At 49.8% G+C, this 27,720-nt stretch overlaps 9 protein-coding genes across 9 annotated transcripts; 4 read left to right on the top strand and 5 right to left on the bottom strand.

Moving 5' to 3' along the window:
* Positions 1-931: 931 nt before the first annotated feature.
* NCS54_00973500 (Hypothetical protein) lies at positions 932-3,029 on the bottom strand (the record flags this gene model as incomplete). The annotated part of the gene is made up of 3 exons (XM_053155071.1): positions 2,514-3,029; positions 2,068-2,465; positions 932-2,018 (listed from the first exon to the last, which is right to left on the bottom strand). Exons 1-3 carry the CDS (start codon positions 2,907-2,909, stop codon positions 932-934), a joined length of 1,881 nt encoding a protein of 626 aa, XP_053011046.1. The 5' UTR covers positions 2,910-3,029.
* A 300-nt stretch (positions 3,030-3,329) lies between these two features.
* On the top strand, positions 3,330-7,630 carry NCS54_00973600 (Hypothetical protein; the record flags this gene model as incomplete). The annotated part of the gene is made up of 4 exons (XM_053155072.1): positions 3,330-3,696; positions 3,745-4,387; positions 4,435-6,890; positions 6,945-7,630. 4 exons carry the CDS (start codon positions 3,330-3,332, stop codon positions 7,628-7,630), a joined length of 4,152 nt encoding a protein of 1,383 aa, XP_053011047.1.
* A 487-nt stretch (positions 7,631-8,117) lies between these two features.
* Positions 8,118-9,715, bottom strand: NCS54_00973700 (Hypothetical protein; the record flags this gene model as incomplete). The annotated part of the gene is made up of 9 exons (XM_053155073.1): positions 8,118-8,166; positions 8,233-8,315; positions 8,371-8,707; positions 8,753-9,051; positions 9,110-9,176; positions 9,236-9,277; positions 9,332-9,430; positions 9,489-9,520; positions 9,590-9,715. The coding sequence occupies 9 exons, from the start codon at positions 9,713-9,715 to the stop codon at positions 8,118-8,120; spliced, it is 1,134 nt and encodes a 377-aa protein (XP_053011048.1).
* Positions 9,716-10,360: 645 nt separating this feature from the next.
* Positions 10,361-11,511, bottom strand: NCS54_00973800 (CFEM domain-containing protein; the record flags this gene model as incomplete). Its single annotated transcript, XM_053155074.1, has 2 exons — positions 10,361-11,371; positions 11,431-11,511. 2 exons carry the CDS (start codon positions 11,509-11,511, stop codon positions 10,361-10,363), a joined length of 1,092 nt encoding a protein of 363 aa, XP_053011049.1.
* An 801-nt stretch (positions 11,512-12,312) lies between these two features.
* On the bottom strand, positions 12,313-13,254 carry NCS54_00973900 (PALP domain-containing protein; the record flags this gene model as incomplete). Its single annotated transcript, XM_053155075.1, has 1 exon — positions 12,313-13,254. One exon carries the CDS (start codon positions 13,252-13,254, stop codon positions 12,313-12,315), a length of 942 nt encoding a protein of 313 aa, XP_053011050.1.
* A 2,656-nt stretch (positions 13,255-15,910) lies between these two features.
* NCS54_00974000 (CENP-V/GFA domain-containing protein) lies at positions 15,911-16,495 on the top strand (the record flags this gene model as incomplete). Its single annotated transcript, XM_053155076.1, has 2 exons — positions 15,911-16,093; positions 16,151-16,495. The coding sequence occupies exons 1-2, from the start codon at positions 16,019-16,021 to the stop codon at positions 16,493-16,495; spliced, it is 420 nt and encodes a 139-aa protein (XP_053011051.1). The 5' UTR covers positions 15,911-16,018.
* Positions 16,496-20,141: 3,646 nt separating this feature from the next.
* Positions 20,142-21,883, top strand: NCS54_00974100 (Hypothetical protein; the record flags this gene model as incomplete). Its single annotated transcript, XM_053155077.1, has 5 exons — positions 20,142-20,225; positions 20,286-21,077; positions 21,135-21,449; positions 21,509-21,675; positions 21,727-21,883. The coding sequence occupies 5 exons, from the start codon at positions 20,142-20,144 to the stop codon at positions 21,881-21,883; spliced, it is 1,515 nt and encodes a 504-aa protein (XP_053011052.1).
* Positions 21,884-21,987: 104 nt separating this feature from the next.
* NCS54_00974200 (Hypothetical protein) lies at positions 21,988-24,596 on the bottom strand (the record flags this gene model as incomplete). Its single annotated transcript, XM_053155078.1, has 6 exons — positions 21,988-23,077; positions 23,131-23,291; positions 23,336-23,431; positions 23,479-23,885; positions 24,329-24,402; positions 24,460-24,596. The coding sequence occupies 6 exons, from the start codon at positions 24,594-24,596 to the stop codon at positions 21,988-21,990; spliced, it is 1,965 nt and encodes a 654-aa protein (XP_053011053.1).
* Positions 24,597-25,257: 661 nt separating this feature from the next.
* NCS54_00974300 (Hypothetical protein) lies at positions 25,258-27,429 on the top strand (the record flags this gene model as incomplete). The annotated part of the gene is made up of 13 exons (XM_053155079.1): positions 25,258-25,386; positions 25,440-25,758; positions 25,805-25,878; positions 25,931-25,996; positions 26,055-26,147; positions 26,204-26,283; positions 26,331-26,462; positions 26,522-26,568; positions 26,618-26,719; positions 26,776-26,838; positions 26,897-27,135; positions 27,197-27,254; positions 27,305-27,429. The coding sequence occupies 13 exons, from the start codon at positions 25,258-25,260 to the stop codon at positions 27,427-27,429; spliced, it is 1,527 nt and encodes a 508-aa protein (XP_053011054.1).
* Between the last annotated feature and the right edge of the window lie 291 nt (positions 27,430-27,720).

The following is a 27,720-nucleotide window of genomic DNA, read 5'->3' on the forward strand; positions in this document are numbered from 1 at the left end:
TGAGACCCGGGGCGGCTAAATGCACCACCGATCCCTGTGCAAACAGTGTCGACTTCGAGGCAGGTTAGGTGGCCGACAGATAGGAGAGGGACCAGCGCGTCTGACGAGAAATAAGTCCGCAAGAACACGCTCCGGGAACGCCACTTTGGTCTCGGTTTCAATTTGAGACTGCGCAGATTTCTGCAATCTTGTAAAATGGCGGCAAGTGAGGTCAAGTCATTGGCCACATTTGTTGTCCAGTCTGAAACCATTCTTTCCCTGACATCCGGCGATGCTGAGAGCACTGCCTTGCGATCCTGGACCCCATCGAAGGCGATGTTGACGGTTCTTGTGTGTTGATGAACCAAAGAACTCATGTCCGCCCTGAAAAACATTGGAAGTGACTTGGCAGAGAACTGGAGGTCTCGAAGGAGGACCAGCCTGGCGAGCTCATACCACCATTTGGACACCATAAGTCGTCGAGTATCACGGCGGAAGAACGCGGGTCCCAGCAGGCGAAGAATTAGCAGCAGGATCTCCGTAGGGAGTTGAAGGAGATTCATCGTGACATTGAGTGAAAAATGGGATGTGACAGCGATTTTTCTGGTGTCGATTTGGATATGGTAGGTGAAGTAGGCGAGCTTGTTAAAACCGGCTGAAATTCATGCAGCTCAAGCTGACTTGAGAGATGCCTAAGTCGAAATGGGGGGCCTGCTGTTTTAAATAAGGCTGGGTATTCATAACACGTGACTGAACTGTTGACTCATCCTGAGTGAGTTCCCCGACTTGGCACTCAATATGAGGCATTGTACGACGCGACCAGATCTTGAGGGAGAACGGCATGGTTTGGGCCAGACTTGTAGACATGGAACTGGAATGATTACTGATTATGTACCAGGGCGCTATATGACAATGACACTCTCACCTCCTGGTCAACTTGAAAACTAGGCGACTACTTGCTCAGGTTTAACCGCTCAATCATCGTTTCCAATTCCAGCAGCACATTCTCGTACACAGCCTCCTGAAGCCTCGGCTTAGTCAAATCTTTTCCATAGCCAAAATCGCAGTCTAACACCTTTTGTGTGAGCTCCTGATACCTCGGCCCCAAACGACACGGCTCAGCAGCCAGCCGACGCACTTCCTCCACGTCGTTGAGATCGACTGGCGCCCATTGCCCGATAGCCAACAGCACGACACCGAGACTGTATAGCGTCATGTTTCGGATACCGTACTTTCGTGTTGCCTGGTCCATGAGGGCTGACATGGGAGTATTGGGCAAGGACATGTCCACATCCATGAAGGACTCATAGTCTAGATTCTGCGAATTGACAACGTCGACTTTAAAGTGCATCGTCTGAATAGATGCAGATAACTCATCGGCTTGGCTTCCGTGGAAGAGGTACAGATCACGGACACTCCAGTACTCTCTTAACCACGGCGTCGAGCTGAACTTGAGAACAGCCGACGCGATTTGGAGGGCCAGGCGGAGTTGGTGGACAATGGTTAGTCTCTTGTCAACTGGTTTCGCGAGGATGGCGTCCATCCTCATGACATCTTCTGGACTTAGGCTGGCCTGACACTCTGTGTGATCCGATTCATCACCCAGTGATGGATAAAAAGAATGCCGAAAGCTCTCTTCCACCGAGCAGTCAATGTGGCCCAGGCATGGAGGGACATAGCTCTCGGTCTGTGAGATCAAGTGCTGAGTAACCCGGCGCTTGATTTCCATGCAGATATCGCCCGAGAGCTCAAGCACATCCGAGTCTGGAGTAACCCGACAGTCGGACACTGGGCATTTGGGCAATAGGGAGGAGTGATCAGGGAAATCGTTTTGGGCGTCCCTGGCGGTGTCGGATGGAGATGGTGCAAATCGTACCTTTTGTCGCTTCCGCCTACTACCTTCCTCGGAGTGTTGGGATTCGATTGAAGTTGTCGAGTCGGCTGGCGTCAACAGGCCAGTTGGACGAGCCCATGATAACGATTCGAGGGTGCGTGACTGTACGTGGAGGCGGATCAAGTTGGCTTCGGTGGTGGCCACGCTGTAACTGAGTTAATGGTCTGAAGAGAAGTCCACCGGGGATTTCTTACTCATGTGTCATCTGATGCCCGTAGCATAGAATGGCCAAGTTCATTCGCACCTCCTCCGCTCCCTCAGCATCCAGAAACAGCCTGAGGGAGTGCCGAAGTTGTCTTTCCGAGGCATTGGACCAAGCGGTTAGCAAAGCCTCGTGAAGAGCCCGAGAAGCTCTTCGTATGGAACCAAACGACGGAAAGTGGCGGGGAGGCTGCTTTTCCACCTTGCAGCAAGTTTTGGTCACGCACTTGGTACTGTCTTTGGCGTTGATGTCGTGAGCTTGTTTGCGGATGCGTTCGAGGTCTTTGTTGGATCGCTTGAGCTTGCTTGTCAGGTCGTCGAACTTGTCTTTGCTGAAGGTGATTTTGACCCTCTTGCGTAGTCTCTTGACGGCGTCTTTGACATTTTCGTCCTGTTATTGTTAGTAGGGCTATCACAGTCAGACCGCACTTAACCATACCTCTTGTTTCTCGGCCTCTAACTGCTTGAAACAATCTAACCCCTCTTGGAATTCTGTCATGGTGGTGTCGATTTCTTCCATGACATCCTTAAACGAGTCCAAGCTCCGGCCCATGTGATCTCGAACGCTGGCCTCAAGGCTGGAGTCATCCCATCGTGATTGACCTTCTCCATCGACCATACTCTTTGCGAGTGCCTTGTCTCTCAAGACATCGGAAAGAAGCAGTTCGGCCTCGTTGAGAAAAACAACCCGCTGGAGATCGAAGCGTTGTCGCAGTCGTTTCACCTCCCGGGAGTAATGGCAAAAGATCTTGAGTTTTGAGACGGTCGCTTTGTAGGCGCCAATTGAGCCGCCGATTACCGGGAGGATGCCCAACGCCAGTGAGACGGGCTCCATGTCGCCGATTAAGGAAAAAGGCCGAGATGTCAGGTCAAAGTGTCGGGTCAATTCATTCGGAGAAGGCAGAGAGCTCTCGCGAAAGAAGCCAGAGAAGCAAGTTTGCCTCTTGGACAGTTGTTCCAGTTTCAACCCACGTCGAAAAGCAGACAGAGGCGCAGCTGGGAGGCCGAGGCAGACTGCACGAGGCATATATGCGACGTACAACCGCTTGGCGAGGTGGAGGTTGTGCTGTTTCAAGCCATGAGATTGGCTGCTTGGGTGCGGCTGGGGCGATGCGTTGTGATTTGTATGCAGGCTGTGAGGGCTGTGCAGCTTCAGCTGCAGTGGGTGGTCAGCGAAAGCAGCACTCTCACGGCTCATTCTTTTCGACTTGTTCACTCTCGCGTTCAAGCTGTTGAGATCCCAGTTTGAGACTCAATGGCGGCGTTACTACGATCACAGGATGCTCTCGACCTAGAGACTGCTATTCGCGAGTGGCAGTCCCGACAGAACGAACACCAGCATGGCGGCCTAGCCCAGGAGCCTGATGAGAAGAGCGCTGCGGCGCGCCTCACTGCAGCCCTCGATACCCTATTTCGCGAGATTGTGGTGATACTCTCCGACAAGGGAAAGTTTCCCAGGGATATCTTCATTAGCCTCGATCGAAGTCGCAGCTGCTTCTCGCTTTGGTCCGACGGCCATGGAGTGGCCAGCGGGAGCCTGGACGACAAGTTCCAGCGATCTCGGAAGTTGAGACAAGCCACGATGAAGACGCTTTCCCATCTTTCATCTACCCTTATCGATCGTGAGTGATATGATCTCTTGCCCACTAACAGTCTCTAACTATTTTCAGGTCTTGTCCCTGCGGCACACATCTCAAATCCCAAGACCAAAGGGCTGTGCGACCAAGTGAGCAACATTTTGGAAGAAGTCAACTTTTCCCACGTGGCCGACGACTCGTCTAGCGACTCAACATCTGAATACAGCACTGCGGACGTTCATGAACTCGCAGAGGATCTCAAGACCGATGTCGATTGTCTCATCGAACTAGACCAGATGATTCGAGACCCAGCCACGGACCCAGAGCCGGAGATGACCGAAGCTAACGTCTCTCTGTCTTCTTGGGCACCTCATCAAGTTTTTGCCAACAAGGTTGAGCATCGGTTCCCGGCAGCTGATGCTAAGTTGTTTTCTTCGCTTGGTATGGTCAATTATCAACGTTACCTAAGGTGTCAGATCGAACGAGACCGCAACCAAGTCCATGCTGAACAGCCTGAACAAATTGTTGAAGTCACCGCGGGCTCAAAATTCCACGACTCTGGCCTTGGCTCATCTCTAAATCCGGAAAGCTCATATGCAGAGACTATTATGAGCTACAGGGATGGCAATCGATCCATCCGGATTCCCCCATTGCCAGAGGAAGCGAAAAGAGGAGAGGCGTTCCCGTGTGTTGCATGTGGACGTTCGGTCATCATAACTACTAATTCCCAATGGAAGTAAGTCAACGGAGCCAACAGTCGGAAGCCACCGCTAACATCGATAGACGCCATCTCTACATTGATCTGCAGCCGTATGTGTGTCTCGACACATCATGCCAACGCAGCGATTCTACCTTCTCCAACCGCGCCAACTGGCTGCAACACCTGGCTCTCGACCATGGCATGGAACCGAGTTGGGAACAGATCGAGTGCCCTCTGTGCGGAGACGAAGCCGGACCTGGGAAGATTACAATAACCACACATCTGGGTCGGCATCTCGAAGAAATATCCCTTTCGGCATTGCCTGTAGCTCCGGACTCCGAGACGAACTCCGAAGCCTCGGAGTCAGATATAGACAACAGCTACCGGGTGAATCAAGACGACGAGGAGGAACCCCAAGATCTCGGGTTAGCCGTATTTGGAAGTGAAGGAGAACTATCTGATCAGACCAGCAACATCCTTTCTGTACAGTCTTGGAAGTCATGGGAAGATCTCATTGACGCTACTAATAGAGAAGCTGCTGGAGGTGCTACTGGAGATCAACCTCCTATATTGTCGGACTATCTCGCTTCGCCCTCTGTCAGGCCTGCAGCCGGTGACGAAGCGCTTGTGAAATATCTGCAAGCTCGGCCGTTGGAAAGGCAGTTGCAGAGAGACATTGCCATGCAGCAGGAGAAGCGAAAGGAGACAGTTGAACTATCTCATGAGCCTGAGGTTCAGATCCACAATGTTAAGGAAGCAGCCTTCCATCGCCGAATGGGGGAGATGAAGACTGCTCAGGAAGAGGCAAAGAGGGAGATCGAAAAGTCCAGGATCGAGGCGGAAGAGGCTGCCTATCAGAGGTTGAAGGCCGAACAGAAAGCTGAGGAGGAGGAGCGAGCTCGACTCTACGCTCAAGCTATAGCGGCAGCCGAGGAAGCTGCCTATAAGAGAATCAAGGCTGAACGCGCTGAAGAAGATCGACTCAGGGCTGAGCTGAAGGTCATGGAAGCTCGCCGACAATCCGAGGCCGAGATTCGGGACAGGGTTGAAACAGAGGCGAGGGCTAAGATGCTCGAAATCGAGGAGGCCCACCGTCGTCAAATGAAGGACATGAAAGCTGCCCAAGCAGAGGCTAAAAGAGAGATCGAAAAGGCCAAAGTCGAGGCTGAAAAGGCTGCCCGCGAGAGATTGGTGGCTGAAAGAAAGGCCGAGGAGGAGCGAAGTCGAAAATACGCCGAGGCCATGGCAGCTGTTGAGGAGAACGCGAGGCTTAGGTTTGAAGCTGAGCTCAAGGCTGCTGAATCCCGTCAACAGGTTGAAGCCGAGGCTCGTGATAGGGCTGACGAGGAGGCTATGCTCAAGTTGGAAGCTGCTGTCAAGGCTGGTAAGGATCACCGCGAGGCTGAAGCTGAGGCCATCACTCAATCCAAGGAGGCTCAAAAGAAATACTACGCTGAGAGAACAACAGATATGTCGTTGTTGGAAGGCGAGGAGGAGTTCCTGTTTCCTGGTGAAGAGTTTAACCTGAGCGCTCAGAGCCCAAAACAGCAGGCCCCGCAAAATTTACTCGCGCGTGCTGCTAGGATTTCTGAGCAACAACGCGAGGCAGTAGCTACTCAGGCCGAGAAGGAGGGTCGCGATAAGGTTGAAGTAGAGGCCTGGCTCAAGCTCGACGACACGGTTATGGCCACCAGCGAGGAACGAGCCCGAGAACATGTCGAGGATAAAGTGGTCTCCGACAGCCCTAGACAAGAGGTCTCAGACAGAAACGCTGGTGTTGAACATGACCAACGTCTCGAGGATTGGCAGACGCGACATTGGCGTTGGATTTGCCCTTCCTGTGGTTCAGAAGACCAGGATCGCCGAAAGGGACCAGTCTGCAGCAATTGCTCGTACCTTGTTGGTGATGGTGATGGGTTTGAAGCCTCTGTGCCTGAACAACGCCAACCTCGGGAAGATGAGGTCGTGACGGAGGAGCAATTTCAAAAGCAGCATCAAGGTTCACCGAAACATCAGCCCACTTTCACATCTCTGGAGAGAGCGCCACAAGCCGCGCATCAATACAGCTCCAAACATGCAGGCCAGAGCATACCAGACACAACCACCAATAACGACAGAAACGCACCCATCAACGGCCCTGAGCATAGTAGCGACTTTCTACCTCAGTTATCCCATCCAGGGCCAGGCTTCAACTATATCGAAAAACATAACTACCCTGGGTATATTCCGCGTGAACTGGACTTGATGGAACCTCACATTGGGATTGATAACCACACTGCCGTATGGAAGAAAAAGCTAAACCCCATTCGTTTGAATACTGCAGCCAATCATCCCTTATCCGGTCTCGACTCCAACGATCCTCCAGTGCTTCCTCCTATTCAGCTAGGCAATGCCAAAGGCATTCATACTACAATACCAAGCCTCAACGAGGATACTGGCCTAGTGGATGGCTTTCGTGACGCTGACAGGGATTGGTCTCTGATCACAGACCTAGCCGAGCAGAGAAGGAGGGCGAACCGAATGGCTCAGCGTGCCTATCGTAAGTCGTTGTAAAGATTCACATTTTGGATGTCACTGACGTAATGTTACGTAGGCGAGAAGCTGAAGAGACGCCTGGAGGACCTTGAGAGGCGTGCGGGTGCAGCCGATGGCCAAGGTTCCGATCAATCAGGCACCTCCAAAGATGGCCTCTTGAATGACATACCTACTTCCCCCGCGCAAAGGTCGCTCGGAAGTGCTCGTGATCGGAATCGAGACCCGGATGTTGACCGGGAAATATCCTATGAATCCGATCATGACACTTCCCATCCGCGAGGGCATGACTTTCCTACAGCCCCCCAAGAGTCGGCCCCCCGTGAGCATGAGACACAGGTGAGACAGAAACTGCCTGCAGGGAGTAGTCAGCGGGCAGATGATTCGGATCAATGGCAGCAAAGTGATCACAGATCCTTATCAACCGAGCCACCGAGTCTTCCAGCTGCTCCTGGACTCAGGACAACCTCTCACACTAGGGAGCGCACGCCATCTTCTCCCTGCGCCAACCAAGACTCTTTGGGCGCTTTTGCCATGGATAACCTCTTTCCTAATGGACCCATCTTGGGCACATCGGAATATCCCATTGACGTCACGCGCCTTCCATCTCCTACCGAGTACGACGGCTCCTCTTCTCACCACACTCCCAGGACAGACGCACCGTTTAACTCCGTGCGGGGTGATGACGATGATCTTGAAGATGAGTCTTGGCCGTTCGGGTCTTGGCCGTCCCCTCGACCACTGTAAAACGAGAGATTCCAGCGGAGATGACGCAACAGTGTTTTTGGGGCCACATGTGAGTATTTTAGTTCCCTTTACGTTCAACGCCCCTAAAGCGCTTGCAAACACAGGCTTCATTGGAGAAAATCGAATAAAGATGTGAGAGTACTGATATTCCGATAGAATCCAAAGAACAAGACATCGGAATTAAATGGTGGACTAGGACCATTAGGGAGGGGTGTCCTACTTGCTTGGAGTAACCTTATCTGTGCCACAGAATAATATAGTTTGATTCTTTCTATCCATATTAATGTTTACGCTCCGCCACGTTGAAGAGTTCCTAGACAAGAACCCGGGGCTTCCACAAGGGCCCTCACATCAGTAACACAACAACTCCTTGTTCAATTAGAAATACGCAGGTTCACTCTCGGAAGGCTGACTAGTTAGAGGTTATCAATAAACACACTGGTTTTTATTTACCTCGTACTCCCTTGCGGATGGCGACGCGGAACATCTAGACCTCTTCATCTGTAGCCTCGGGCCTTTGGCCATAAACGACGGTACTTCACAACAGTCTACGTTAGCGACTGGACTAGCTGACTAGGAACCAAAGGAGTTTGCAAACCTACACTTCAAGATAGGAGTGAAGTTTCGGATTAGTCAACTCCTTGCGCATATCCGACAGATACAACTGAGCATCTTCGTACTTCCACTAAAGTTTCACCTGTTAGATCTCCTCTTCACCGAGTGGCAGAAAGCAAACCTACCCCTAGCATCTCGGTAAGACCGCGGATCGAAAACCCTTCAAGAGCTTGTAGCAAGAATTGACGGTTCCAGGCTCCCCATTGTTTGAGCTGCTTGTCTTTGGGCCACGTTCCGATCGGGACCTTGATTCGACGCTCTGTGACGTTGATGAAGCCGCCTTCTCTGACTGACTCGGCTGCTTTGTGGTCCCAGAAGAAGGTCTTACCGGTCATCTCGCCCAATTTCGTGAAGATCTCGACCCATGTCTTCAGTGGTGAGTCAGCTCTGAGGGTGTCGTCATCTGACTTTGCTGTACCCCATAGTTCGACGTGTTCAATCCAGCCACCGGGCTTGACGTGCCTGTTCAAGGTTAGAAAATTAGATGACTGATGAAGAAGCACGAACTTGATAGCTCCCTCGTAGAATTTGGTCCAGTCGGGAATACAGCCCGTCAGGCCGCGGAGATGAACGAAATCGAACTTGTTCTCGGGATAAGTCCAGTCCTGGTTGATATCATCGACTTCGAACCTGCAGTTGGGAGGTACGAAATTGGGCTGAATTGGGGAAAGGTCAACACCAAGAACATCTGCGGAAGGGTGCATGTCGGCGAATTCACTGGCTCCAATTAGCACTTCGAGATGTAGGCGAACTTTAGCAACCCACATGGCCCAGATTCCAGTCCCGCAGCCAAGGTCCAAAACATTCTAAGCTCTTGTAAGCGAATATCCATCGACAGCCCTGTTCAACGCTTAGACGACGAACCTGTGGCTGCTCTCCGATAGGGGCCTCATATAGCTTGTCGTTCATGATGATCCGGTACACCTCATGCCTAAGCAACGCCATCAGCTACCTAGCACTCAAGGGTAACTGTTTGTGAGTGAATCTTACATAAGGTCTTCAGCTTCTTGCTGGCGATCATCGTTGGGAGCCCTGCGCCTCACATCAGTGTCCTAGCACTCAAATTTGCGGGCTTCAGACGCTCACCAGTAAGATCCTTCTTGGTAAGCGTGATAACGCCGTCCATTTTCCCACTTGTAGTTCAAGATGGAGGATCTTAGGGACTGGGTATCAGTGACTGTAGTCCTGCGAAATTTCAGCATTTTCCGGCCACCGCGTTTTATATCAGATAGCCTCAACTTACGCCAGCGAGTACGAAGAGTCGGAATCGTTATCCTAGATATGACATTCCCGCAGTGAGCAGTCAAGACATAGGAAGGGGTCGGCGTGATGGAGAAACCGTACGACTTCGATAGCGCCATTATTCGGCTGGCCTTCGGTTCCCTGAACCAACGCGTCTCCAAGGGGCTCGCTCGTGGTGGGAGAACGCCCCGTTGGCGACTGGGATTGGCGAGACTTTGGGGACGACATGGCTTCTCAAGGTCTCTTTGGGTAGAGTTGAAGGATCTTTCCCTGGATCAAGAATCTGGCAGATTGAGAGGAACAAAGCGGAGAACGGAGGGGAAAAGAAAAATGACAACACAGACCTCTTTACGCCTCTTTTTGCATATCCGAGGAGAGGCGGGGTTCCACAATGAACCCCCTGTTAATGTCGCAGCAAGCATGCAGAGCAATGAGAATGAGCTGTTGGTCGTGTTACATCATGCAACAATACGGTACAGGGTTCATGGAATTGACTGATTGCATGTTCTGGAAATAGAGTCCTCAGATCATATTGTGTGTTGGTTGGCTTTGGTTCAGTGGAAGAGGTGACTTCGACATGCGAATACTAGTTTGCTATAGCCTGCATTCATAATAATTATCCACAAACTTCAATAAAAATTCAATAATAAAAAGTTATTCTAGATGCCAGCAGGAGAGGGGTCATCTTAAGACTGTGAAAAGCAAGCCGGCCGGGGTTCAAGACAACTAACATCACCAGTTCACTCTGGACCAAGTCTCAAGATAACATCGATCCTGATTTTATAACAGCCGTCAATACATATTCATGAGCCCTATTACCACTCGTTATGCATTTCAATCCCACTCAACTCTCAAACTTGCCACGCCAAGGGATCAAGCAGGCATCTCTTGGGGAGCTGGTCGTCCGTCAATCTCTGCCACCTCGACCTGCCAACTGAAAGGATTTGGCGACTTCACTGATTGGGCATGTGTCGCACCCATTCCTGATGCACCGGTAGCGGCCCTCTTCCGTCTATTAAGCCAGATCGCCGCGACAAGACAGCCGAGCCCTATAACACCCAAGGCTACACCCACTCCAATACCTGCCTTGGCCCCAGCACTTAATCCTCCTCTGGGGTAGTATTTATCACTAGCAGGTAGTACCGTGTCAGTGGCTTGTTCTCCCTCCGTTGATGTACTTGAGGCTGTTGAGCTTTCGGTGCTCGTTGAAGCAGTCGTTTCTGACACAGCTCTCGCCGTTGATGCTGAAGCCACTACCCCAGCTTTCACAGGGTCGGTTGAGGTCGATGTGGCGGTGTCGTCAGTCGACGTAGTTCCTACGTCCTGCGAATACACTTCGGTCGGCATAACCTCCTCCGTAGACATAACCTCCTCGGTCGTTACAACCTCCTTGGTCGTTTTAACCTCCTTGGTCGTTTTAACCTCCTCGGTCGAAACAACCTCCTCGGTCGGTATAACCTCCTCGGTCGACATAACCTCCTCGGTCGATATAACCTCGGTCGATATAACCTCCTCGGTTGATATAACCTCCTTGGTCGACATAACCTCCGCGGTCGATATAAACGCCTCGATTGACGAAGCCTCCATCACTTCTTTTGCCGTGGCTGATGATTCTACTGCCGGCGCTCCTTGGCCAGCGGCGTTGGCAGGTGCATTGGCACCCGCGGTTGTAGAACTCGGCCCTTCCGGACCGATCTTAGGTCCCTCGGCTCTAACATACAGAGGACCATATGAATCTTCAGCTGAAACGACTTCGTCCGGTTTACATCCTTTCTTGATGCAGGATGAGAGTTCAGCGATAAGCTCTTTGCGCTTGGAAGCTGAGCATAAACAATAAATATCTTCAGAACCGCATCCCAACGCCATGCTTCTAGGGCAGTCAACCTAAGCGGAGTATGAGCTGGGTTGTCAAGAGCGTAGTTCTGTCCTATTGAGATGCTTACCACACATCCTGGCATGGCGGCTCCTGCCCCTTGGCCAACGACATCCAGGAAGATAAAACCCAGTGCGCAAACTCGTTTCATGTTGAATGAGGCAGTTCCTGAAAAAGAGTTGCGTGAGGGGAGAAATGTTACATCAATCCGTCTGAAGACGGAGTTTTAGGTAGACGAGTGCATATGAGAACCGCCACACACCAAAATGGTTAGAAAAGACGCCCAAAAGCCACAGGGCTCGTTGTTGATCATTGTGACGTCTTTAAAAGAGAATATCGGCCACATATTAATCATTTCAGCTGAGCCACCAAGGTCTGGGCCAAACGTTTATCCGAGGTCTCTGAAGAGCACCACCCTCTAGACAAACGGAAGGGCACCCGGATCACACTCAGTGCGCTTGCTCGAGTGAGGTTGAAAATAGAAAGAATGCTTTCAAACAGTTTTACTCTAAACACCACATTATAATTGTTGCCTTCCTTCTTTCTATTTTACTCGATCGCGTCTCCAAAAAAGTCCACCAGCGACGACGGAAAATACACAGTTATGTGCTACCTTACATCCCTATCAACCTAGACTGTCAAGATCTAAGAACTCCGGTGTTTAACAGCATTGGGCCTTGATGCCGTCATGTGTTTATAAGTGCGTTCTTTGATCTTGTGTATGACTAAGACTTTATTGAAAAAGAAGAAGATCTAAGAAGGATGGGGCTTGTAAGTAAGGCGGCTATATAGAACGGCTAAGATAAAGTCAGGGGGCAGCAAACGATTCAGCTTCCGCTCCACCTCGATCCATTTTTCCTCGATGGGGTTTTCTATGGACTATGGGCTAAGTCTTTTTGTTTGATGGATTGGTTCTCCCTCCAATGCCTTGGGCTTAGAAACCGAGTGGGCATCATGAAGCCGTAAACAAGTGGCCATTCATGTACTTGAGCCCAGTGTCACATGCAACTGTAACCACAATCTTGCCAGGTCCCAGGTCTTGCGCAAGCCGAATAGCTCCAACAACATTCAGTCCCGTCGAAGTTCCCAGCAATAGACCTTCCTCCTTAGCAAGTCGTCGACACATAGCCCTAGCTTCTTCCTCTTCAATAGCCCAGGCATGGTCATACAGTTTCTCATCCAACAATGGCGGAATAATGCCGATCCCAATGCCCTCGATATGGTGAGTCCCGGCCTCTCCCCTGGAAATGCATGGAGAGGATGCAGGTTCGAGAACGGCCACTCGGCATTCCGGCCACTGACCCTTCAGTACAGAAGAGACTCCAATTGCCATACCAGCAGTTCCAACAGCACTGCAAAAAGCATCCACTCCATTCGGGAATTGGTCAACCAGCTCTGAACCGAGGACCTTGTATCCCTCGAAAGCGTCTCGGTTGTTGAACTGATCAGTCCAATACATCTGAGGATCTTGCGAATGCTCGATGACCCGGCGGATCATAGAGGGAATGAGATCGGCGTGGATTTTGCCGGACGGACTAAGTATGATTTCCACATGTGTCCCAAAAGCACCCATAGTCCGAAGCTTCTCGACAGCAAAGACATTTGAGGTAACAATGTGGCAGTTGTATCCCTTAGCTGCACAGACAAGAGCCAGTGAAGAACCTGTGCTACCGCCGCTCGCTTCAACCACTGTCATGCCTGGTCTGAGCCCGCCCCTCTTCTCAGCTTCTTCGATGATGGACTTGGCCATTCGATCTTTATATGACCCGGTTGGGTTGAAGTACTCGAGCTTGAGATATACTTCTGCGCATCCTTCGGGGATGACATTCTTGAGACGTACACAAAGGGTATTGCCGATAGCGTCGAGCACATTGTTAACAACGGGTGGCGCCATGATGCGTCAAGCTGTGGGTGAAATGCAAAGGTGGTAAGAATTTAGCTTTGAGAAGGGCAATATTCCCTGTTATAGGTACCATTTATCTTATGTAGGAACAAGGCCGTGTCGGCAAGAGACTTGACATGACAAGAGACATCTGTATCAGGGCAGCTAGTCTGTATCGAGTTAGTTTACCGAGCCGCAGCCCCCACAATCTCTTTGAGTGCGCGAAGGCTCCCAACGCGTACCGGACAGGGGTTTGATCCAATCAAAATGGAGCTTACGAGAGGTACTTCTTTTCCCACCTAAATTCTATAGTGATATAAGTCAAAGCAGTACGATGAGTTATATAGTGCAATATTATAAAGCTCATAGCCATACCTTGATTTAGGTACCTTCCTTTTCCCCCTGTTCCCATCAATCTCCCCCAATGCCTTCTCTTTTGCTTGTGACCTCACAATACTATAGCGATGGCCCTGATAGGCGTGATAGGCAGAGCGCTTGGTGCGGCCTCGATAGCTGAGCTTATGGCCCGGGTGATTAAGGTCTTCGTTGCCGGCCCTGTATCTCTTCCTTCTATAAAAATCGGGACTAAAGGTCGCGATGAGGGCATCTATAAGGCAGCCTCGCTATGCCTCTTGCGACTTATATCTCTTCTAACTTAGGCTGCCGTGAAGTTAAAGAAGATAGCTATTAATGAGGGCAATATTAAATAAGAAGGTCTAGGCTAGAGCCTACTAAGGGCCCTAATAAACGCGGTGATCATAGCCTAGCGATGCCCTTAGTTAATCTCCTTAGTCTATATAATTCATTTCGTTATTATAAGTAGTAGTAATAGAAGGAATCTTAAATTGCTTTATAGCTTCCTTATTAAAAAAACCCTATATTAGCTATGCCTAGGCTTTTATTATATTTAATTTCTTCCTCTTCTAGTTAATATATTTATTGCCCTTAAATATAGAAGTTAGGAAGAGCATAAGGGCATTATTCTTCTATGCGATTTAATTAACCTACTAGGCCAAGGGATAAATTAATAAAGGAAATATAACTAAATCTATCTAAATTCCTTACCTTATAATTAACTATTAGGGCTATTTAAAGCTTACTAAACTAAAGAAGGTTATAGCCGGTAGTATTATTAACTTTAAGCTATATAAAGGGCTTAAAGATATTATAGTTATAGCGGGCTATACTTATGGCCTTATAACCTAGCCGTTAAAGATATATAAAGAGATTCGCTAATAAAAAGAGGTTATTAATAAAGATATAATATCTAGCTTTTAGTAGCTTATTAACTAGGGCAACGACCATACTTTAAGTCAGATTAAGAGGTATATATAGGTCCTTTTGTCTTTAAATATATAGTTAACGAGAAAACTAACTCTTTTTCCTTAGCTACCAGCGCGGCTTCTTAGGGAGACCAATAGGTCTATATCTCTTCTTCGGCTAATGCTAAATCTACCGTAAGAAAAAGCCCTTCTAGGCCACAACCCAGGTCTTAAAGCCAAGGGGCATAGGTTTATTTAGGACCTTCGTTATCTTATATAACCTCCCTATAAAGCAGGTCATATACTTATCCACAGCGATATTCATACCCGGGCTCTATAGCTTAAGAGACGCCGCTTATAGGTGCTTAGACTAATTATCTATAGCCTTAAAGACCTTTAGAAGGCCTATATCAGCGAGGTTAAATAGGTTAAAGACTTATAGGTGCTATTAAAGAAGCTAGAACCTATCGAACGTTATATATCAAATAATTAAGTAGTTAGGGCCTTAATGCCCCTAATAAGAAGTCTCCTAATAGGCGCGGAGCCTTAGTTCCTTATGAATTCCTATATAAATTAGGATAATAAGCTATATGTATACCTCGGCGATAGAGGTGTTATACTAGCCTCTAAGCCGGGCTACCGGACGTAACTAATAATCTCGGAGTAGGCTTATAACCTAGCTATTAGTATATTAGACCTATCTTTTAACTAAGGAATAAGGTAGGAAGAGCTAAAAGAGCTATAGGGGCATATAGGGCAATAGCTTAACCTTAAAGTCACGTAAAGGCATCTCTATTAAAAGAAAGTAAGCCCCGCAGGTTATGGCCGGGCTGAAGACCGGCCGGCATGTAATATCATTAGGCTACTCGCGGCGGCTATTTTCCTCTGTGATATAGCTACTTAAATCAGAGGCGTTAAGTGCCTCGCCGGGAATTAATTAAGAAGTCATAGGTCTCTTCAAAATGATTTCTATAGTGTTTTAGCTGTAATTCCTTTCTGAGAGACCTTCCCGTACCCCGCCCATACCCTCGTCATTACGTGAGAAAAAGTGGGTCCGGTACGCGTTGGGAGCCTTCGCGCACTCAAAGAGATAGCATCAGTCGTGCTGACATCCGCTGCAAGTCATGTCACCCCGCAATTCCTTCTTCCATCAAAGACAACATCGCAATAAAGATTCTAGACACGGGGAACAGGTTCTCAGACGGTGAACTCGGGTGTATCACGTAATATGGCAGTGCCGGCCATTCGAGCACGCGGGGTTTTTATATAACTCCGCCGGAAGACGGAGGAACTAGTCGAGAATTGGAAAGCTTATGATGCTTACCCAACCGGTGATTCCGGTTGTGCGCTTGAGCGCATATCTGTTTTTGAAGAGTGAATGTGACCTGCTATAACGTGTTTGACGAAACAATATATATAATCTCCCTGGGAGACCATCAGTTCCAATCCTATCACTGCAATCTCGCCTCAGACACCAACCTTTGATCACTTCATCACTTTCGACCGCTCTCACGATGGCATCTGAAACTACTGGTTCCTGCCTTTGCGGCGCCTGCACTTACTCCTACACTGGCGAGCCAGCCATGAAAGTAAAACTTGACCCAGATTCCCGTTTACAACCCCCAAAGGTTGCTAATCCTCACAAGGCTCTCTGCTACTGCGGTCCTTGCCGCAGAGTTTCCGGAGGCACCAACACGGTCAACTTTGTCGTTCCCAGCGGCAACTTCACCGTCACAAAGGGCCAGACCAAGTCTTATCCATCAGAGCACGAGTATGGAATGACTCTGACCATATTCTTCTGCCCGGATTGCGGAAATACTTTGTGGAAGGAGGCGACCGCTGAGCAGTTCAAGGGGGTGAAACTGGTTCAGGCGGGAACACTGAATGATGCCAAGAAGTTAGATACCACGATCGATGCGGAACTTTATGCTCCAGAGAGGGCATCCTTCCTAGCACCCATTGAGAATGCGGCCCAGAGGAAAGACTTTTAGGCTAGCTATTAAGCAGGAGATTGCTTACTCGATTATTTGAATTTGGAATTTGTCACTTCAATATGGTTCGGCGAACTTTCTAAAAATAGACCTCGGTGTCTACCCCTTCGCCGAATGCTGATGTATCCAAAATGGCGGCGGGTGTCGGTGACCACAGGGTGAACTCGACAAGTACAATCGGATCAACGATGCTCCGATATTCTCATCTTTGATTTCGAGGCATCTCACCTCATCTTTGGTCTACAATCTACCAGTGTCAGTACCATTAACCCAGCAGACATTTGCCATGGTGCGATCTGTCAGTCGAAGCCGGGGGTGCAGTAGATGTCTACAGCGTAAAGTGAAGGTGAACTACTTACCGTGGATCTTTTTCTGGAATCATATCATTGACGATCCAAGTGCGATGAACGGCAGCCGGTGTGCTCCCCATGCGGCAGGCTTAAGAAGTCGTGTCCAGGCGTGCACAAGGGGATGTTCTTTGTGCATGCTACTCGAGGATCCAACCACGTCGCGAACCACACAGAAATTACATACAACAATAAAGAGGGAAAACTTCCAACTAATCCATCTGAGCAGCCGTTGTTTGAGCAGTCAATAATTGCCACCTTTATCACTAGCTTCTCAGCATCATTAAAACCGGGGCGTGTGAATACTCAGTCATGGACACAGTACTTGTCCTCTTGGATCAACCGCTCGAGTACTGCTTGGTCTGTCCGTGCAGTCACCTTGCTATTTTATGGTCAAAAGGCAAAGCAGGAGAGGCTTTGTCAAGAAGCAGATAAATGTTACGCTCGCGCACTTGAAATCCAACGAGGGCGCATCAGACGACACATTAAGAGGTCCACAGAAACTGAGGACACGCCTACGGAACTGCCATCGGAGCAGGATATCAGTGCATCATTAATGCTGATGTACTACGAGCTCTTGAGTCCGAGCTTCATCGGAAGTTGGATGATGCATTTCAAAGCGTGCTGTCAACTGTTGGTTTTGAGAGGGCCAGAGAATTGCCAAGATGGACCATGCCATGTCATATTTCGATCATTGAGGTTGATGATGGTGAGTTTTCCGGATTGGTTTGCGATGATAGAGATTAACATTTGCTGCAGGCTCAAGTGTTGACCAGGACTGCTTCTAACGCATGTTTCAACACCAAAGACTGGTACACTGTGCCGTTCGCAAGGTCGACAAAGGCGGCAAAGGACATGTTAGTCGACGTTATTTACGACATATCCAATCTTGAGGCCACCTCTTCTGCCCAGGATGCGGAAACGGAACGTTTAATACCGAGCCTCGAGGCACTCCTCAACGCCGTGGCCTATAGCGAGCAGTTATACGCAGAAGAATCGCGAATGGCGTCTTGGCATTACTTTCCGTTCCAGCTCGACCACGGGGAACTCATGCAAGATGAACTCTGGCTCAGCGGAGGAGACTTCTGTTCAACGACACTGCCAGCAGCATTTCATGCTGTCCGAATCATAATCTATTATTTGATATCGAAGAGAAGACCCAGCACTGATATGATGGCCGAGTCCATCGCGAGATGCGCGTCGCTCTTAGCCTTTGCAGATACCCTTTTCATGCGTAAGCTCCATGACCAACTTAATACTGGCTCCTGTGTTCAGTTGGTTTTCCCACTGGAGATGGTCTCTTGGTACAGCCCGTGCCCGCATCAAAGACAGAAGGCGAGGGATATTCTCGAGCGGTTGGGCTGGGTGCAGTCAGCTTCCAAATAGAGACGGCTCTGCCTCATATGTTGTGGGTTTCACAGGTAGGCATGACGGCTAAGGCTTTTTTGCGCCTTGAATTTCAGCTGAATAGAGCCACCCACACCTAGTGTCGAGCTAAACACCCTTAACTCGAATGTGCCAATCCGCGCTGCTCTAATGAGAGTGTGTTACGGATATTCTCGGCACATATCATGTCATTCCAAGGCGCTTGGCATTCCCTGCAGCAAATGCGAGTAAATGTTGAGGCCAATGTGCAAAGAGCGTGCATGCACCTTGGGTGGTAATGGGATGAAGATGCAGCAAACCAACATCCAGCTGAGCAGATGCAAGACTAATAGGCCGAAGACAAGCGGGCTATGAGCTTTCACGAGTACACCAATTTCTATGTAAACCTCCGCTTCTCTTTCCGTCCAAGTCCAAACTCCAAACTTATACTGTGGGATTATTCCTCTTTCTCGATATTCAAGCCCATCCACTCACCCCTCCTCTTTACTACGTGCAAAGATTATACACTATGGGGTGCAGTGTTTGTGGGTGTACGGATTGCTACTGCAATAGCTGTACCTCAGGAAAATGTTATTGTGGATGCTCCGGCTAGTTGGTGCCACTACTGATAGATAGACCTTGTTAAACGGAAGGTACTTACTTTGAGTACATAGTGTCAAATAACTGGGATCCTCGTCTCGGCGGTTATTGACTAGCTCATCGCGCTGAAGGGGTAGAAATGGTCGGCTAACGGCTGTTTGGATTAATGCTAGTCTTTTTTCTCCTTGTATTGGGGTTTTGTAATGAGGGCAGGAAGTAGCGTTATGTATATCTCCACCATCTCACTCGTGTCAGCTGCTCAAGTCCTGCATATTTTGATCACAGCTCCATAAGCTCAACATCAATGACAAGGTTGACTGTCTTTCCTGCGACCCCAGTATACAAAGACGAATGTAGAAGCAGGCTGCAAAGCGGTAAAAAAAATCCTCAAGAGATCAAAAAACATACAACAGCGGGTATTCGCTGGTCGTCACCGAACCCAACTACTAATCCGCCCCTTACCGGCTTGACTCTGGGAGAGCGGACGGGATCCCGTATTTTCCAGTAGGTATGGCCGTATGTACTTATGGTGGCCAGGAAATGGGCCTATGAGCTGTGGCCTGCATGCTATACTCCGTCATAAAATCGTCTCATTCATGCGACCTCTCAGCGATGCTATCAGGGCTTATCACTAGAGATGTACAAGCCCACCTTCAGTCTAGATAGATTGGTTGCCGCATGCCAAGGATGCCCAGCCTATATCTTGCTGGACCTAGACTTTAAGTGACGATCTTTTGCCTGTACCACTGTGATATTGCTTGGGTTATCTTGGCACATGCTCCATGTTGCGGCACAGGAGAATCCCCTTAACCGCGCCAGTTGCGTCAGATCTTTCCCCTCCCCCGAAATCCAGTGATAAGTGCAGATGCGTGCAGTCTTAATCACATTCACCGCGGCCAATCTCACACACGAGCATAAAAGAGTGGCTGGAAAGGGATAATTCTGCGCTGAATGCTCCACCCTATTGCATGCCATGCCGTTTAATCTTTCCCGCGCCCTATCTAAGAATGCATGACCCCTCCCGACTACTGTGATTTTCGGCAGTTGTGAGCAGTCTTATTGCTTGAGCTTCAGTCAAACACTGTGCATCTGAGACATTCCTGCTTAAAGGCCTCTTCCCGCCATCAGCGCAAGATATCCTGGCCAATGGAAATTCGGACAAAACGCTTGCGCAACTGGGCTTAATTAACGCTCGGCGATGATGCTCTTCCCCTCACTTATTCGAATTACTCCTCCTATATGGGAGTGGATGGTCTCCTCAATTCCTGCTTCACCACGGCTGTCTAGGCACGCAGGTTTGCTTCAACTGACAACAGTTCAAGGTTCCAGTGATCATGGCGATACTTACCAAGTTCATATTCGACAAGGCCGCGACAATTTCTCTCGCTGTTCTTCTGCCGGCATGCATCGTAGGCCTGGTGAGTCCACCTTATGTTATGTTGTCTTGGCTGACAGGAATAACTTACTTTTATCTGAAGGTCTCCGTGCACTTTCTCTACACGGTCCTCTATCAGCTCTTCTTCAACCCGCTGCGCAAGTTCCCCGGTCCCAAACTCTGGGCCGTGTCGATCATCCCCTACGTTCGAATGCATCTCCAGGGTCAAAGCCACCAAAGGATTCTGAAGCTTCACCAGAAATACGGTCCCATCGTAAGAATTGGACCCAATTTTCTATCTTTTAACCACCCAGATGCAATGAAAGAAATACGCGGTCACCGCAAGACGGGCACTGGCGAGAATTCGAAGGAGCCACTCGCCGCAACACCAAATGCGGACAACATCATCGGCGCCAATCGCCCTGATCATCAGCGTTTTCGTCGTGCTTTGGCGAACGGCTTCTCTGCCCGAACCATGCAAGAGCAGGAACCCATAATAAAGAGTTATGTCGACTCTTTCATCCAGGTGCTGCACGAGGAGTGCGCAGATGGTAAAGAGCCTGTCAATGTCGAGCAGTGGCTCAACTTCCTCACATTCGACATTGTTGGTGACCTGGCCTTTGGCGAGTCATTTGGTTGTCTCGTAGAGAAGAAGTATAACCCTTGGGTCCGCCACATTTTCAAGGGTATCAAGGACATCGCTTACATGACCAATTTTGGCCGTATCCCATGGCTCGCAAGGATCCTTAAGCTCTTCACCCCAAAGAGCGTGTCCAACAAGTGGGCTGAACACAGGGAGATATCTTCGGAAAAGGTTCGCAAGAGATTGGCCATGGAGTATAATCGACCTGATTTCGTTGACTCCATGGTCAAGAAGACCAAGTCAGCTGGCGCGGTGAGCTCAAGCCCCCAGAGGCGAACGGGTTGAGGGATGCTAATGGAACTTCACCAGGACATCACATTTGACGAGTTGGCTTCAAATGCTCAACTCATCGTTCTCGCCGGCTCAGAGACAACAGCTACGTTGCTATCAGCCGCAACGTATTACCTGACTACACACCCTGACATCTTGACCAAGCTCAATGACGAGGTCCGATCTGCATTTACGACCGAGGATGAAATCGATATGATAAGTGTTTCAAAGCTACCGTATATGTTGGCGATTCTCAACGAGAGCCTTCGGATGTTCCCGCCCGTCGTCAACGGTGTCCCGCGCCTCATTGGCCCAGGAGGAGACACAATCATCGGTCAATACATTCACGAGGGGGTAATACTGCTTCCATCGGGGATTGAAAGTTTTCATCTTGCGCTGACGTTAAATCCCAGACAACGGTGGACATCTGGCACTGGGCTGTCTATCGTAACCCCGATCACTTTGCACAACCAAACGACTTTATCCCAGAGCGTTGGCTCGGGGATACTCGCTTCAATAATGATGCCAAGCAAGCATTGCAGCCTTTCTCCATCGGCCCGCGAGATTGCATCGGAAAGAAGTATGTATCCTCTTTCTGCTGGCTTCATAGACTCTCTAACTTTGCTAATAGTCTCGCGCACGCTGAGATGCGGCTCATCCTAGCCCGGTTGGCGTGGAACTTTGACATTCGGCTTGCAGCTGACAGCTTTGACTGGGAAAGTCGGTGCGAATCGTATTTTCTTTGGCAGAAGGGGCCAGTGAACGTCTACTTGACACCCAGAGTATAGAGGCGCAGTTAGCCCAGCTAACCGGTACTTGAGAATCTACCATCGCGTAAAGATGTGCAGGCAATAGTCTCTCCAAGTTGTCCTATCTTGATTCGATGTAATGATCAATCTTTGTCCTTCAGGAGTAACAGTAATCCTGCCATTTCCAACACACTACGACTTTTGTAATAATACCTGAGTAGCCACGCTTCATAGGCGCTGAGGAGCTCATCCAACCTACACGCACACACCATAGTCCCCTGTATCATTCCCCTTCCTCCATAATGCAACCACTCACGACACTCCTCTCCTCGCTGAGGTTTAAATAGGTCCAACGGCTCGGTACGTGTCGATACCACCGGTTGCATGATTGATCCCATAGAACACGAGTCGCAGACCTGGACGGAGCGCGCGTACGCCCAGACTATGAGCCCGGCTTTGTACAGCGCCAGAGGGGCGATGAAGTCGATGCGCCAAGAGGTCAGAGAACTTCCTCTCGTCTCCATGCTGTCCGATGTCTCTTGGAGTAGCTTGAGGACTTGTGCTGCATGCCACAGGGCTAACCGGCCATCCGAAGTTCTCACCCACTCCAAGATGCGAGATTCGAGTTGTCTCCTGTAGGGACCTGAGTACTGCTTGTGGTATCGATCCATAGCGAGGTCTTGTATAGCTTCAAGGTTTGCTCGAAGAGACATCTGGGAAAAGTGATATAGTGCCGGGGTACAGTTTTCCAACAACTCCCTATGCTTCTGAGATGATAGGGGTGATCCAATTGAACGGTCTCTCAGACATTCGCTCCAGGTTGTCAACATGGCCGACCAATACTCTATAGGCCGTGATGATGCTGGGGCAGAAATGATACCGGGCCCCTCAGAAGATTGCAATACTTGCAGACGAGGCCTGTGCCTCTTGATGTCTCTCCAGAGCCATGTCTGCATAGCGCAGATACCGTAGACAAAGTCGTCCTCGAGGAGAGGAGGCAGCGTGTCCCGCCCTTCACAGTCCATGGCGGTATCCATCAGCGTCATGAAGAGCATGGCTGCTCGCTTTTTGGACTCAATCTCTTTGATCTCGTGCCACTCTTCGACCGCTGTGGCTTCCCAGAGCCTCTCAGAACAGGGTGTCGCCAGGCACAACTCTTCATACCTCAAGACGGGATAATGTCCTTGTAGGAAATAAAAGTAATTATCCAGTCGGAAGGTGTAAAAGGCCAACCTGAAAAGAGGTCATTAGCCAGCCAAACCGTTCTGCGCAATAGACATCCCTACCTCTTAAACTTTTCTCTGATTAACCAACTTGTCGGAATCATGTCTTGAGTTTCATCCTGGACGAGGATTTGTTGCTCTTGGAACAGGTTTGCACCACGAAAGATGGCAATCATCATGCAGTAACGAGGGTATGCCTTCTTAAATCTCATATCATCCTGTCCCTGTCAGCATTACCTAGCATTAGACTTATGTGGTATAGTCTTACTAGATATTCAAGCGTAAAGATCACATTGAGGAGCAACGCTTGGTATGCTTGTATCGCGCTCTCGGACACAGTTGCAGGCCATGTCGAGACTTGAGACTAGATCGCGTTAGCCGCATGCAGTCAACTAGGAAGTATATACGCACCAGAACGTTGCTCAGTCTAAGGACAAGAGATTCACTCCAGCGCTCGGAGACTTCCAGTGAGGGAGTAACGCCATACTCCCATGCCCCTATCATTGACATCATGGAGACTAGATCGGGAATTGCGGCAGCTGGGTCAAATGTGCTCTGGTGGATAATGGGCCACCGCGGGTGGAATCTCTCAAAGTAATAGTCCAGCCACGGCCGAGCGGCGAAGTCTTCTGCGAAGGGCATAGGGATTGGTTGTGGTTGATCGGCCTCAAATGGTTGCTTGCCGCGGTAGCCCGAATTACCAAGAGGATGGCGGACACTGAAGTCGGGTGCTTCCAAAGCATCTAGTTCCTCCAAGATTCCGTTTCTCAGGATGTTGGTTTGTGGGGCTTGCAGCTCGACGGGCCCCGACGATCTGGCTATTGAGGGTAGCCGGGAAGAATCACTTTCTATGGTTTCTGGAGCGCCTGGATGTGTGGTGTGATATCCGGTCATCAGAGATGAGTCCGGAGTGGCCGGTTGCGCTATCCAAGGATCACACGAGTCCAACACCAACTGCAGAGCCGTACCCGGGCTCAACATTGCGGGATGTGGCCCAGGTTCGTGTGCGGCGTCAGAGATGCCTTGGCTGGTGGACGCTTGCGATTGGCTTCTCAGATCCCTAATGCTGCTGTGTAATGATGAGCTCTCTCGTACGTCCCGGGTCTCATCCTCATCCCGTTGCCAGCCAATAGATGCCTCGTTTTGGGTTGTGGACGGGGACAACGCCACAAGGTAAGGCTGGGGACGGTCCGGGTTTCCTAGGCGAGGGGCCAGGACGTTAATTGCAAGCAACTAGCAGTTATTCTGAAAGAAAAACTACCTTTTTGTCTAGAAGAGTCTGCTTGCCGCTGGAGGGTCTTATGTTGTTGGGCGACATGGCGTTTCAGGACGTCTCTGGTGTTGCAAGTCGTCAGCTACCATCTCATGCACAAGGCGCACCAAGAGACTCACTGTCGGCTGTAGCGTTTGTGGCATTTGGGACATTCGTAGGGCTTCTGAGAATCGTGAGATCGCATATGGCGCAGAAGATGCTCATTGCGACGGTACGCTCGGCGGCAGCCCTGGACGGCGCATTGGTACCGCTTCATAGATGAGCGAGGGCCAACAGCATGCAGATGCGGGCCCTCGTCGGATTGTGCATGTGGGAGAGGCATTGGCATCGGATGATCGAGAATGCGGAGGACAATGGCGAGCTGGAAGATGAAAGGGGATGTGGGTTGTATCTTGACATGTTTGACTGGAGAAATTGGCCAATCGGGCTTAAGGGAATAGCATTGACTAAAATGCGGGGGAGAAAGAGGAGTTCCAAGGTGTGCATCGGCAGATGAAAGAAGATTTGATGTAAATATCAAGCATTAAATAGGTGAGAATAAGAAGAAGGATAACGACGATTAGACGGCGTAAGAACTGCCGATAAAAATGCTCAAGTTACAATACTTATATACAAATATCACAAGCAATAGAAACACAATGTCCCTTCCTCGCCCCTTGAGCTTAGCCTCCTTTGACACCTCCCCCACATAAAGGATCCGATCCCATCGCCGCTACCCCACATGGCAGGCACTTAACCCACATACACTCCCAAAGGTACTTCGCTCGGGACGTTAAACATGACGCAAAGAAACCTTGAATGTCCGTGTAGATAGCTATATAAATCGGCATGTGTCCTCGAAGACGGAGAGTAGAATCACCACCATCATCCATCGATCCTTACCTCCTCTCCTGTCAGTCGAGTCACCAATCGCCACAATGGTCAAGGCCCACGCCATCTACAACGACTTTGCCGCCGCCTCTCGCCCATTCAGAGCTGAGGTAGGTATCGAGGATGTCGAGGTCGAGGGCACCATACCGAAGGAGCTCAACGGCACCTTCTATCGTGTTTGTCCAATCTCCCCTTGCCCAAGACGTCACTTTCTGACTTGAATGACCAGGTTATGCAGGACCCCTACTACGAGAGGGATTACTACCTGGGCGGCTCCAAGACCGTTGCTTTTGATGGAGACGGCAACATCAGTGCCTTTCGAATCAAGGACGGAAAAGTCTCGTTCCAGCAAAAGTACGTCATGACGGAACGTCTTGTGGCCGAGCGAAAGGCTGGACGAGCTCTCTTCGGCATGTTCTCCAGTCCCTTCTCGCATCATCCTTGCGTCCGCGCAGTCCTGGACTCTACCGCCAACACAAACGTTATCCTGCATGCCAACAAGCTTCTGGCGCTTTCCGAGTTCGGGCCTGCTTACGAGCTTGACCCTAGTGAGTGTCCCAGTTGTCCCTCATCTTGCGCTGCTGACCACGTTAGACTCTCTTCGCACTGTTGGCCACGATGCTTTTGAGGGTGTGGACCCCAGGAAGCCGTTCACTGCCCATCCGCATGTGAGTGATACTGAGAGTCGACCATAGATGGTTCCAAACTGACTCGAGGCAGGTTGATCCCAAGACTGGCGATCTCGTTGCGTTTGGCTACCAGCTGAATGGCCTTGGCAGTCCTCAGGTGAGAATCAGACGAACCTTCGTATTGTTTGAATATTTCTGATCTCTCCGTGGCCCAGATTTCCGTCTATGTTATCAACAAACACGGCAAGACAACCCTGAAGCGTGACTTTGAGTTTCCAGGTGGCGGCATCATTCACGACTGCGCCGTGGTAAGTGTTCTATCGTGCTTCACATATACAGGTTTCACTGAGGACGTACTATTTAGACTGAAAACCATGTCGTTCTCATGCGCATGCCGTTCATGGTTGACTACAAGGACCACGAGAAGCCTGGGAAACATCAGTGGTTTGTGGGCCATCACGCACGATATTTCTATGCTAACGTTCCACAAGGTACTACGACGAAGAGTGCCCGGCGTGGTTTGGTGTCATTCCACGCGACGAGAGCGCCCCCGTTCGATGGTTCAAGTACAAGAACTGCATGTCTATCCACACGGGCGCCAGCTGGGAGGAAGATGGGAAGATGTATATACCAGCCCCCAACTCCCGTCGTGCGCCGATGTTGACCCCGTATCTGCGTCTAGCTACTTTGATTCCTCTGTGGCTTCTCACAATGCCTTTTCGTTCCTTCGTGAGACTAGAATCCCCCAACTGTTTGGCATCGTGCTAACAAGGCGCAGCTTCGCGCCATGGAGAGAACCCGAAGCCGAGCGATGTGGCCGTCAATTATATCAAATGGTGCATCGATCCTTTGAGTGAATCCGATATCATGCCGGACCCAGGTGAGAACTGGGTGCAGTCTCCCACGCCCTCCAATGCAGACTAATGATTCCCATAGAGGTTCTTCTAAGCGATCCGTGTGAGTTTCCCAGAATTGACGAGAGATTCCTCGGCCAGAAGAGTAAGTTTCTATGCTCCCACTTGGTCCATTTCTTCAACTAAAATGGCACCAACCACAGCTCGATACACCTACATGGACTGCTTCAAGCCCGACGGTGACAACACAGCACAGTTGTATCAAGGCCTCAACACCTTGGCGCGTCTCGACTACAAGACTGGAAACGTCGAGTACTTCTCTCCAGGGCCGAGCTGCCTCGTCCAAGAACCTTGCTTCAGCCCGCGTCATCCCGACGCCGAGGAGGGCGATGGCTTTCTTATCACTATGATTGATAATCAGCGGCTGAACCGAAATGAGGTGGTACGTTGTGCTAACAAACTTCCTTGTGTGTTCCATCTTATTCACTCCTCGTCTGTTGCAGATCATCCAAGACACGAAGGACTTTCAGTCGGTCGTTGCAAAGATTGTCCTGCCATTTCGTAAGTGAATCATCGAGATAAAATTTATTATCTGTACTAAGCCAACGTAGGACTCCGGTCTGCTGTTCATGGGAATTGGGTCGATGCTGAGCGGATCCCCGAGACGGAGCCTGTTGAGATTCAGCAAATTCCTGATATTTATCCGAACGTCCCGACTGTCAAGGTAGATGCCTAGACTTTTCGGACTATGAAACCTTTTTCTTGACTTTGTGTTGATATTTCGAGATTCATGTCGATAGTCAAAGTGGATTTTTAAATGCTACTTTCCACTATTGTTCTGACTAGACTTGTGAAATCTAGACACTGCCGACAAACCCAATTGACCTGGTTGTTAACGCTTCCTATGATGTCACGGAGAAAAATACAGGTCTGGCCTAGCTGGCCAAGTCACCGCTTAGCAAATTCCAGTTTCTGTGGGCGAAAAGGGGAGAATCTCACTGCACTTTGCCCTTGAAACACACCCCGG

This window comes from Fusarium falciforme, chromosome 7 (genome assembly GCF_026873545.1).
Source record: "Fusarium falciforme chromosome 7, complete sequence".
NCBI classification, from domain to species: domain Eukaryota; kingdom Fungi; phylum Ascomycota; class Sordariomycetes; order Hypocreales; family Nectriaceae; genus Fusarium; species Fusarium falciforme.